Below are 13,138 nucleotides of genomic sequence, written 5' to 3'. Positions count from 1 at the left end.
ACCAACTGTAATTTGTTTTGAAAGATAAGTTTACTTAATTATATATTTCATTAATAATAACCCCCTTAAAAAGGTTTCATAAATTACATATTTATCCTTCAATTTTGTTAGTCATAAAACTGTGGGAAATGGAACATTACTTGCAGAAAAGTTGTATACAGGGGACCCCTGAATCTTCATGGGGTCTGTGGAAGAGAAATTTCAGTAAAAACAGATCAAAGCATACGGCTGTCATCTGACGGGCAAGAGAAGTAACACAGAGAAAGAACCCAGATTTCTCTCTAAGTTACTTTTACGTTCTAAAAGAAGTTTACTTCTCAACTCAAAAGCTGCTTAGGTATCAGCTGCCTTATAAAAACCAAGCTTTGAAAAGAAAGCTTGGTAAATCTATTTTTATGTAAAAGGTCCAAAGGCACCTCTCACTGCGGTCAGTGAAGTTACACCAAGATGAATTTAAGTCTTGAAATTAACTTGCTCTTATATGAAAAGGTCTTCCAATAGAATAGTTCATCTACCATTGTCAAACGAGATCACAGAGACACTTATGAACTGCACTGTCAAGATACGGAAGCTGCAGTTTTGTAATAAATGAGCATCTGATTCTTTTAACTTGAGACAGCCCAATTTATAAAGCTGCTTTAATAGTGCTGTAAGTGGGCAGAGCGCCTGCCCTCCCCTACCCGCACAGAGGAGAGGTCTCCTGTGACAAGTGACAAGCTGCCTTTACAGGTGCCGCTCTCATAACCCCCTTGTATGGCACCTGTTCATTTCATTACACACTTCGATAATCAGTCAAGAATTGAGAAAGGCAAGAGAGAAATTCACACAAATAAGTGAACAAATAAGAGCTGTATGAATATAATCACTGGGCATGCTGGCATCAATAATAATAATTTTTCTCTTTCAAAATTATGTTCCTGTTACATTCTTTCCTGCCATGTGTGTGTGTGTGTGGTATTCAATTGTATAATATGGTATGCTCCTACTTTCATCAAATACCGTGATGTTATTAATAAGGGTTATTACTGAATGTGCGTATGGAAATGTATTAATTCAAGCAACCAGCGTGAGAGGTGATAGTCACTATGAAGCCTGAACATTCCCAATGAACACATCTTTCTTTGATGCTCAGAAGATTCTTCTGCTTTCTTTAGTCACTTAATCTCTCATGCTGACAGAACGAATTCAAGCACAATACATCTTCAGACTGTTAATAACATAACAGTATAATAAATCTTTGAATATAAAGCATTGGAGTAGGCAATTCACGTAGCCATGCATGTGTGCTGCATAAAAAATTAATAGGAGAGATTTGAAACAGTTAATGGTGTTTCCTAATCTATACTTCATATGCACAAGCAGATGGTCATAACCATCATTCTTAAGAAATCAAAAAAAACTCAAGAAACAGGCTGAAAGAGATCTTGAAATGTCAAGGCAATGGCAACCATGCTTCAAAAGGTTAAAAGAGAAATATTTTTTTTCTCCAACTGACGTTTGGCATGGATTAATTTCTTCAAAAAATTTCCTTAGCAGCCAGAAATGCCTATTAATAGGATTATCTGAACAGGGGATATGAAATACCAAGTCTTGCTCAAATCAGAGATTTTACTCATGGCCAGTTCCATTCGCTTCAGAGATAACTTACGTTGAGCTTCATGTGGTTGGATCTGCTGAATCACTCACACAAATGTTTAAAAACCCAAATCAGCTTTGGACAGAAAAATAAAAATTAAAAATCTAGAGATTTCACTAGGATACAGCTTTCCATCCCTGGCAGCAGTTGGAAAGACTACATAGTAATGGCACTCTATGCATAGATGTCACAGTATTTTCCAGACCGTGCCAAACAGCCTTTTCTATTGTGAGAAAACTTAAGAGTAATTCATTAAAGAAGGAGTATATGTAACTAATTTGCTGACAGATAAATGAGCGGATACCCACGAATGTGCTGCTTATCCATCCTCAAGCTTTCCAGTCTAAATAAGCCTCTAAATACTCTTAAAAAATATGCTTAAAAACTATGTATTCGCAAAGACACACAAACACAAAGCTAGCGTCCCCTTCAGCATCCGTATCTGTAGTTTATAATCCTATTTTGATTAAGTTTTACACAAGGTGTCAACCATCGTTATTACGCTACATGGAAAGAAAGGAGCAGAAGAGAAGTACAGCTGTCCCCAGGACATCTTATGCTTTCCCTGTCCCTCTACTTAACTGTGAGAGATAAACCACTGTCCTCAAAGTAATTCAGTTGTAGCGATCCCATCCAAAGGCTGCTCTGTCATGCCATTTGAAAATGTGCGTGCTCTTTAGGTCTTCTGCTCAAAGTAGAGAAATGCATGATCCTCTTACACCATAAACAGCTATCACATCTTAACCCCCTGGCTCTAGATGGAATACGTCCATCTCTGTGACCAAAAGGGCTCCAGGGAGACTTCATGGCAGCCTTCCAGTACCTAAAGATGGCCTACAGGAAGGATGGGAGGAACTCTTTATCAGGGAGTGTAATGATAGGATGAGGGGTAACGGTTTTAAACTGAAGGAGGGTAGATTCAGATTGGATATTAGAAAGAAATTTTTTACTGTGGGGGTGGTGAGACACTGGAACAGGTTGCCCAGAGAAGTTGTGGATGCCCCGTCCCTGGAAGTGTTCAAGGCCAGGCTGGATGGGGCTTTGATCAGCCTGGTCTAGCAGGAGGTGTCCCTGCCCAGGGCAGGGGGTTGGAACTAGATGATCTTTAAGGTCCCTTCCAACCCAGACCATTCTGTGATTCTATGAAAATACTCTCTTTGATTAAAATCACTGATGATTTCAAGAAGTCAGTAACGAAATCTATGTAACCACAACAGAAATAACTTTCTCAGTTCATTACATATTGTAGCAGATTCTCACATTAGAGTAACTTTTAAGTTTATAACTAGATATAACAGATAAAGAATTAACTGTTCTTGTGCATTTAAACCCTTGTAAAAAACAGTCAAAGAGCAGGCCACTCCGGTTCAAGACACATTATAGCTGTTCAGTTTCACAGTCATAAATAAAATACACTGACTAAATCACAGAGCTTTTCATAAATGTATAACATGTATTATATAGTTTAGATGAACTATTTTTACTTCTTTTTGGTTTTACCATGCACAAAGCACAGTCTCAATTGAAAACACTTTCTGGGCTCCATTGCAGCATTAAATAATAATAAATGCAGCTATGTGAAAAATTAAAATGATGATATAAAGGCACCAGAGTTACCAGAATGCATAAAAAGCGAATGCTAATGAATGAAGCCTTTTGAAAACAGAAAGTCAGATGCATACATCAAAGCTGTTTAGCATGTATTTAGCCTATAATCTAGCCAGGCATTGACCTTGTCAGAGTTACAAGGGTTATTATATTTTTATATACATATATATGTATGCATGTTACTCTTAAATTGATACACATTTTAGAAGAGCCACATTTTATTAGGCAAGAAATTATGCATTATGAAAGTAATTTCTTTAACCTTTGTATTCTTACATTTAAATGTAACAGTGGCAAAGCCAGGAGAATTCTACTTGTCTCTTTTTCTTACATTCCTCCTATAATGTTCTAAGATGCTTCTTAAGCACAGGACTACATTCTACTCTTGCCATTACCTCCTTGGAAACCTGGAGTATTCCAAGGTTGACTGCTTCAAGTTTGCGCTGAATCCCAATCCCAACCCAGGAATATTCTAATTCCACAAAACAATTTTTGGAGCAGTTCCACAAAAAGAGGATGTATGATCAGCTTTCTCCTGATGGCAACAGTGACAGCAATAATATGATTACTGTGCGGCAAAAATCCTCTACATTATCACATGCTTTAATAGGCATCCTTAGAATTTGTTTTCCAACTGTCATCCATCGATACATCCTGATGGCTAAAGAAATACAATTAGAATGGCTAACTCATCCTCACACGGCGTTAGAGGACAGCTAATCATTGGAGTAGAAGAATCCTCCCTCGGTGCATAAACAAGCATAGGAAATCAATGTCTATTTTGGCAAATGAAGTAAAGTTTAAATAGGGTTGCATTTTTAGCACAAAAATATGACAGACCAATTACTTCCACTGCCCACCCTTCTACCAGAAGGCTCGCTTCCAGATTTTCACTTCTTACTGACTCACTGGTGCTCTTGTTTATACTACAGTGAAACATATTTTAGAAGTCCAGCAATCAATGATTCGATTAACAAAGTGCCAAATAGTATTTTAGTGAAGATTACTCTTCGCATTTGTAAAGTTTTAAAAAAAAGCCTTAGTGGCAAAAAAGTATTATATCCAAAAATTACTTTTTACGTGTGGTTAAACATTAATTCAGCATGTCTCCCAACATCGCTTTCTAAAATATACTTTTCAGTTAATAACTTGAAATTCAGACTCAGTTTGTTGCGTTACACCCTGAGGCTAGCAAGCATAAGGAAAGCTGCCGTTTCTGCTGGCATGATGAAGGCTACAGGACAAATGGCGGTGGGAAAGCACCTGTAAGTAATTAGAAGAACTGGGACAGATATTACTTTAGAAAGACCTTGTTTTGCAAAAGATTAAAACAAAGGAAAAAAGTGAGAGTCTGTTATAACGCTATATTAAAGACCACAAGTGAATCCTTCATTTTAAAACTGAGATTTTATGCAGTAATTAGAGATACTTTTTAAGCACACTTTACTTGGTTTTGCAATGAAATAATTTAAGGAACTTCTTAAGAAAAAAAAACTTCTTTATGGTGAGGGTGACAGAGCACTGGAACAGGCTGCCCAGGGAGGTTGCGGAGTCCCCTTCTCTGGAGACTTTCAAGACCCGCCTGGGTCCTGAGTAATGTGTTCCAGGCAATCCTGCTTTAGCAGGGGAGTTGGACTAGATGATCTCTAGAGGCCCCTTCCAACTCTGAAATTCTGTGATTCTCCTGCCCCCACTTTGCAGAAAATAACACGGAAGGACAAAAATGGTATTAATAAAAAATAAAATTTGGATGTTAAATATGACATTTCCTCCCTTTTCTTATGCATGCCTGCACTTTCATCCTTAACTAAGTGCCATGTACTGAATTTCAAAGCGTTATTTCTCTGCACGGCAATAAGGTCACACTCAAGACTGCCTGCTGCAAAAACCAGTCACACAGAAAGAAATTAATGGTGAGTTTTCTGCACTACTTGGAAACGTTCTCCAGCCCTATATATATTTAAACAACATATGATGCATTTGCTGTTAAAATCAACAGAGTTAAAACACAATTTTGTTTTAAGGTGCAATTGCTCCTTTACCGTGACGAACAAGAGAATGTCATTTATTAGGCTATTTATTATTTGGAAATATACACCACATATCTGATTGAAATGCCATCCAAAATAGGTGAACCTATGTATATAAACAGAAAAGCACTTATTTAGACAGCTTAAGTAGTATTTTCATATTCAATAACTGCAATTTGAGCATGCAGTATATTGTTAGATATGAAATGTATTTCCAAAGCAGGACTTCCATGATAAAAAAACCACAGAAGATACTCAATTCTTCTGCTAGGAAGGTTAGTGGTAACTAGAGTTCTGCCTTAGGAAATAGTAGAAAGCTCTGGAATGACAGAGAGGACATGGGAATTTGAACTGAGATGAAAGTGAGAAAATTCATGCGTAACTAGAGCGTGGATTTACCACAAGCACTACTCATCCAGATACCTGCCGTCTTTGTCAGAAGGCTGAGATGTGCATTTGGGGTTGGGCACATGCCAGGAAGACCCTGGTCTATTTTCTGCTGCTTGAAATATGCCAGTCCTCCCTCTAGAGCTGCTGCACAGCAGCGATCAGCTGTTATTACGGGAGGCATGAAGACTGTGATATCTACTAAACAAAATTAAAATATCTACCTTTCCAAAAGAGGATGGCAGCAGCCTTCCACTCTCTCTTGAGCTGGATCGGGAGGCAGTTTTACCAACACTCATTTCCTCTTCACACCTGGCTATCTTCTTTTTCAGTCTCTCTCTTCTTTGCTGGTCAGCAACTTAGAAAAGAGACAAAGTTTGTCAGATCCAAACTGAAATCTTATTCTTTTTTTGTCCTAAGTGATTTGAAAATGTCACAGGGATTTCCAATCGCTCAGCAAAGTCAGAGAGCAATTATGAAAAATTAACCTCTATTCTTAGAAAAAAATATTAGAATATACTGGTAGCTAAAACTGTACCTTAGCTGAAGCTGTACCTTAGCTTCCCTGAAGTATTCTCGGCTCCCACAACTAATGCAACACTACACAAGAATTCCAAGATCACTACTGCTAACAGAGCACTCTGCTCAAAAACTCACAAGTGTGCTCTCAGATTTTTATGGATGGAACTCCTTTGATGTACCCTCACCCAGTATTTCAGCAAAATTCAATGTGTTTACTGACAGTAAATTGGACATGTAAAAAACCCATGCTTGAACCATGTAAAAATAGAGAGTAGCCTGCCAAGCGCAGAAATCCATGGCAAAACAGCACCTTCCTACCAAGAACATAAATGATGAAGGCAAACACAGAGAAAGGGCCACTGCCACAGCAAGAGGGAGAAATGTTATCCGTCTGCACCGCTCTGCAGTTCAAGACCTTGTTCACAGTGTTCCTGTAGCACAGAAGATGAGCGAAGTATCTGCCATCAGACAAAGCGAAGAGCATGAAAGATGGGTAAATTTTCTGTGTTCAAGTGTGCTATCAGTCACCTCCATCTGCTACCTTGCATAATACAGCCCCCAGGTGCCACAGATGAAGTTCACAAAGTTGAAAAATCCAAACGAGGCTGATGAAAAACATTAATAATTTAATTTCCAAATGTGAATGAAGAGGTTTTATATAAGCAATCATACTTTTTGAAGTCTATATATGCAACAAAACCTGTTTTAACTCTTCACTACATTTCTCACTCACTTAACGCAGACCTAAGCGTATGTATGGTTTGTTTGACACAGACACACAGACAGAAAGGCCTTTGCGGATTTCTTCTTCAGTTTCATAACGTATTTATATCACACTCTGGTAAACCCCAGTCTTCACACACACTACTATACTTAACACATGGAAATGTAAATAACTTTGTGGATTGGTATGGTACATTCTTCCAGACAGCTGAGAACTACAGCAATCTGAGGACATTTAATCAACCTTTAAAATACATTCATCTGTGTACATTAACCCTCCAGACACATTAATCTCTAGGAATTATTTAAGTAAGTGTATTCATTTTATGAAACATTTTAGTCCCCTCTTAAACTAGAAATGATTCTTTCAGATGCAAAATCCTTGCTCTCATTCCTCAGGAAAATCCCTCTTTCTCTGTTGTTCAATTTTTACAATTGATATGTAAAATACAAAGTAATTTCTTTTATGTCTGCTGATTTATTAAGTGTATTCCATTAGAGTATTTACAGTATGAACTTGTTTTTATTCCTGGAAAAAACATTAGCTGAAGTTAAGATATGCTAAATTATACAACTCTGAATTAAAAATATGCCTTGTAACAGAAGGAAAAAATATACTGCACTATTAAACAATTAAAACTCAATATTTTTTTTCCTACACTGATTTATTATTATCTGGCTGTTCTAAATTACTATTTTTTCTAATTGTGTTTGTCTTAAAAGTTAACAGACAAGCACTCAAAAATTAGCTGCAGGTCAGAAGTTTTACATGTTTGAGCTAAATAATTACACGCGCTGGGCCAAGAGAGCGTGTCTGTGCGTGCACGTGCACGGAAGCTGTGAGAACTCACGTCTTGCCTACTGCTCAGGTAAAATGGTGATGGCTGAAATGCGTGGTGAATAAAATATCTAGGGAAACAATGAATGAATGACAGCTCTACAAAGCAAAAATGCAAGTCATACAGAAGTATGAATGACTCATTTTGTAAGTGCGAGTAGACGCCTGAAACAGAAATTTCCTTACACTCACGTGCTTAAGTGGAAAGCGGGTTTGTCTAAGACAAGACAGGCTTAATCACTTCACTACACGTTCTACCTGCATACCACGGCTTAACAGGAGTTTCTGGGCAAAGTGCAAAGCACTGTGAATATTATTGCAAAACTGAGTTCTCGTGTTGTCCTTATTCTGCTCTTTACAGGATAAAGACTAAGATTTAAAATACACGGACAGACTCTGCCTTTACTACTGGCGTTCAAAGCTATAGAAGCCCACTACAAACCTCCTCCCAGGACTGTGTGCTACAACTCTTCTCAGCCAAAGCACAGCTTGTGCCCATGAGTAAAGAAAGAACGAAGAGTAAGTATGCCAGCTAAGGCTACCTTTAGATGTCAGAATGACCCATTGGGACTACTGTCACCTGCATGGGAAATGTACAGTCTTTGTCTCGCACCAGCCATATAGTGAGCTTAGCTCAGCTAATCCATTAAGTGCGTTCCAAAAGCTATAAAGTCACTCACGCATACTGAAAGGCAGAGCAGACATATGCAAATCACAACAGCAGAAAATCCCAGCAGTGTACCCATCTTGTTGCAAAATTGGGGAATTTTCAGGCTAGATCAGCTGTAAAAGCTAGGAACTGTGAAACCAGCAAAGCAAGAGATAAAGAAATCCTTCTTGAAAGGTTCTTGTAGACGTAAACAGACAGGTAGGTGTAAGTTAGGATAGTCCTGAGGCAGGTAGCAAGTTAACGCAGACAAGGGTACAGGAACAGACACAAAAACATGCATTCTGCCTACCTCCCCTTACTTCACATGTCCTTACCCCAAGCAGGGACTGGAGAATCCAGTCTTTCCATTTGACTTTAGCCAGACAGAAAATGGTATCATACAAATGGCCTGAACCTTGAAGGCACTAATTACAGTATTACAACTGATGGGAGCTGAAGATACTTAAGGCTGCCATACATAACCACTTGTCCTGCAGCTGTGAATATATTAAATGCAGAAAGAATGAGGCCAGCGTTCAGGAAGAAACATGTAATTTTAAATGGGAGATTTATCTGTTAATTGGAAAGCTTGCTCACTGCTGAAAATATCTTCTGCCTCAAATAAATCACAGATACAGCTTCTTTAGTTTTCAGTGAGGTTAATAAACTAAATTTGACAAGAGTGCCCTTGTCATAGACTAGCGGGAAGTAAACATCAACTGCTTTTGGTAACAGATACTTAATAATTTCACTGCACGTAGCTTTTACGGCACATTGGCTCCAGAAACACATCACATTTGTAGAGTTAAATATGAGAAAAGTTCAAGACAATAAGTATCTTGCAACAAATAAAAAAAAAAAAGAAAAACACTGGTTTTTTTTTCTTCTCTTTAGAACTGGAAAACTAAAAGTTTAATAATAAAATACAGAATGAAAAAATACAGTCTATAGATCCAAGTAACGTGAGTCCCCTTTAAAGTCTTATTAGAGTCTTTAATCTTAATTATATCTTAACAACTGCTGTGCTTAAAACCACCACAAAGATTTATAGTATAGTAAAGAGAAAATGTATTAGACTATAAACAAAGTAGTGATTTTTGCATATCAGATAAATTCAGAGTCTGTGAAACTGAATGCCATTAACTTATTGCACCCACCCCATGAATGTGTTCTCTAAATTCTGTGGTTAATGAGGGGAAGCACAAGACCATGAACGTTAGAAGTTAAACTGTAGCGTTCTCCATAAAGAGCTACCTATAAAACGCTCATCAATCTGTCCTAGAAGTAACACTTTTGCCCAGGCAAATGCCCTTTTTGCAAAGGGTACACCACACTTCCAAAGCACAGATCACATCGTTGTATTTCCCTGTTGGAATACTCCCTCTATAGGCTTGATTCTTTTTTCCTCAAGCCTAGGCTGCAGCAGTATTTCCAGACACATGCTTAAAGTTATAAAACAAATGTCGTGAACCTGAAGAAACAAAATAATCACACATACCACACTCCCAAGCAGCTTGAAAGCTCTGCGCTTATAAGGACAGTACGATTTGGAATGCCAGTCCTTGTCCTTTGCTCCGAATTTCCAATCTCCAGATTTATCATACGTCACATCACAGTAAAACTGGCAGCTAACCTTCAAGTTATTTCATTTTTGATGTAAATAATCCATGGCAGACAATGAAATATTAAGTTAGATTTAAATTGAGTTCAGCTTGCAGAACAATGTACCCCAAAGGAATTGTCCAACAGCAAGCATTTCTCCATTGTGTTTTTATATCAGCTATTTTTGCAGTAACCCATTCTGGTTATTATTTCCCTTATGAATTCTCTTAGATAAACAATGCAAACATCAGCCTCATTTCTGCTGAGCTTGAAGTGCCTGCAGTGACCGTAATTAAAGTGTTCAGCATATCAGCTGGTGACATTACTTCTGCAAGCAAGCTTTTCTTTCTGTAAGAATTTTTACTATCAGCTTCCTAGCCCTACACAAATCCCCAGTACACCATGATTTAAGCACCTGGGGTGAGATCTCATCAAATACAAACTGAATTTTGCCATTGGGTGTGAAGTCCAGGTTTCTCATAAGTCTAAATCTAAATATCTTAACACAGAAATTTTAATTTTCATAACCCTAAGAGATGATTCTGCAGGCCTGTGCATCCATTATCAGTAGCACTGTTTCATCAAATAGGGGAGGAATCACCATTAAAAAAGGTCACAAAAGATTTATTAAAGGCTTGATACTACAGCCTTGCTTGTATCAAATAGAAAGTAACGTTTGTATTGGGGTACGTACTTCAGAAGTGTGATACTACTTGGCAAAGCTACTAATGGCAAAATCTGGCCATTGCTAAAGCTTGGAAAGAAAGCCTAACAGTGAGACATAAATCCTTCAGAGGAATTTCAGGAGAGGCTAGAAGCACAGGATTATCCCAAATCCATCCACCTCTGATCCTTGTACAGGGTCCTCATCTGACAGACATCTCATAGATACTTCTGGCAGTCGTATGAAGAATACAGCAGCCTGTACACAGCCTACTACACGGGAATTGTGAAATGCTGCACTAACGCTGAAGAAAACTTCCAAGCCTGCTCAGGTAAACCCCCATTCATGTTACATCCTAGAGAGATACACCCTAGAGAGAGGTGTATCTGGCTTCTGGGTGGATTTTGTTTCAGGGTACCACTGAGGCAGTCCCCAAGGACAATTTAGACATATTGTACTAAGCTAATACTGAGAATAAGTGGAAAGCATCATTTTATTCCTGTTCTCTGGCATGCTACAGCTATTTTGTGATCCTCAGTGGTGGAAAATGTTATAAAAACAACACCACCCCCCCTCCAGTGGATAAATAGCAAAGCTGGGTCAAATCAATTAAAAATCAGGGACACATTTTTAATAATAATGATGATGAACTACTGAAACAACTACAAAAGGAAATTATATTTTCTCTATTTCTTGACCTTTACAGGTCAAGAATGCAGGCCTTTCTTGTTTATGTGCTTTATTTACCATATTCAGTATAGTTGTTGAGTTCCCTATTAGCACAACGGGATGGAATTTTTGGTCTGCTTCACTCATGATGTCAGACTAGATGATCTAATGTTGTTGCAAATACAAACTCTGTGGAAAATGTATTTTTGATGTACTGAATACATATCTAAAATGAATCACCTCTCATAAAACAAGAAAGAAAACCTTTCTGTAGAAGAAACTTTAAAGTAAATAACTTCTGCAAGAAGTAAAATTACTACAGTTAAAAGTACACGTTCATAAAGACTTTTTACACAGTGAGTTTTTCTGCTCTCCAAAAATTCAGACTCGATAAATATACTACAACATCTTTCCAAAGACACACTTGAACTCTGAAAACACACATTAGAATTAGCTGAGTGTTTGACTTTAAAGAGCTTATATTAGTTGCTTATAACTTCCATTTTCAGAAATGCGTATGTAAGGAGAAGACTCAACAGAAAAGTTAAGAATCAAAGATGGGGAGATCTTCTGAAAGCTTCCTGTAAAACAGCAGCAACAACAGAATACAGAAGACAGCTGTTGACAGCATAAAGGGTAGACAGATACAATGTAAAACGTGGTCACGTGAAAAATTAAAATTTAAATACAGAATTCTATAAGAATAAATATTTCTTGACATGTCTACTTGAACCTAACCCCCCAAAAATTAGAAAAACAACATCACTGATCAGTCTGAATTGTTGTCTCTCCCCATCTCTCAGCCCCCTCCCCAAGTGTTCCAGTTCCATCAGGCTAAAACAGACTTCTGGTGGGTAACTTCTCAGAATCTTTTTTTCCCTTCTTCTTCTCCCCCTCCCTCCCCTCGGTATCAAAGAGACCTGCATTCCCAAGCACACTAATCACTGGGTTCAGGCTGTACTATCAATATGCCCTGTGGAAAAACCTCTAAACATATGGGTTGAAAAGTTAGTACTGTTAGAAACCAGGCATGTGTAGCAGCAGCTGTCTTACTTGGCACAGCTTTTGTCAAGTTTTCTGGCACAAATTCCACAACCACAGGCTTCTAATGGCCGCTGGTATCAATCAACATGCTTGGACTAATTCTGAACATAAAAGTTTCACATTTCAAGAAGTTTCACATTTTAACAACTATTTTAAGTCAATAAGGCTGATCTAATACACAAGAACATGCTCGCTGCTAGCCCAATGGCATGGCAGCTTGCCTACTTTGCTGCCAGCGAAGATACCAGGAAAAGAACAGTGGAAACTAAATCCACTTTAAGGACAGAACACATTCAGTTGGCCAGGGAGAATGCCAACTACAGTATCATGTTTAATTCTTAAACACTGATGACTGATTCATGGCAACAACCCCAAAGGGAAATACTCACCTGCTATTTTAGCAGTCCATGAAGCACATTTTCAAGGGATGTTTTCTAACACTATCTGCAGGAATTCTGTTTTGTAATTCTATGTTATTAATAAATCTTGGCATTTCAAACTGAAAATTTACCCCCTTTCCCAAATCTCTTTTGAAATAGAGGGGGAACAGAAACCTTATTTGGGATACGATAAGTAATAAGACAAGGAATACAAGAAGAAAAAAGTAATAATGCGCTTCAGTTGAGGCAATGACAGGCGCAAAACTGCTGGCAGAATAAAGCTGTAAACCCCTCGACTATAGAGATTCCCCTGATATTCAGTCATATTGATGCTGCAACTGTTTCTGGAAAAATTGTGTGTCCCATCTCCACCAAGAAAAAGAAAT

At 38.0% G+C, this 13,138-nt stretch overlaps 1 protein-coding gene across 3 annotated transcripts in view; it reads right to left on the bottom strand.

The window, feature by feature from the left end:
• SPATA7 (spermatogenesis associated 7) overlaps positions 1–13,138 on the bottom strand; it is a 42,806-nt gene that overhangs the window by 11,445 nt on the left and 18,223 nt on the right. For all 3 annotated transcript variants that reach the window (XM_074585453.1, XM_074585454.1, XM_074585455.1), the window contains exon 5: positions 5,886–6,019. In XM_074585453.1, the coding sequence (XP_074441554.1) occupies positions 5,886–6,019 (134 nt within the window). The remainder of the gene's footprint in view (positions 1–5,885; positions 6,020–13,138) is intronic.

Source organism: Larus michahellis, chromosome 4 (assembly GCF_964199755.1).
Source record: "Larus michahellis chromosome 4, bLarMic1.1, whole genome shotgun sequence".
Taxonomy (NCBI): Eukaryota; Metazoa; Chordata; class Aves; order Charadriiformes; family Laridae; genus Larus; species Larus michahellis.
Note: the sequence above shows the minus strand (reverse complement) of the source record. Positions and strands in the feature narration are given on the sequence as shown.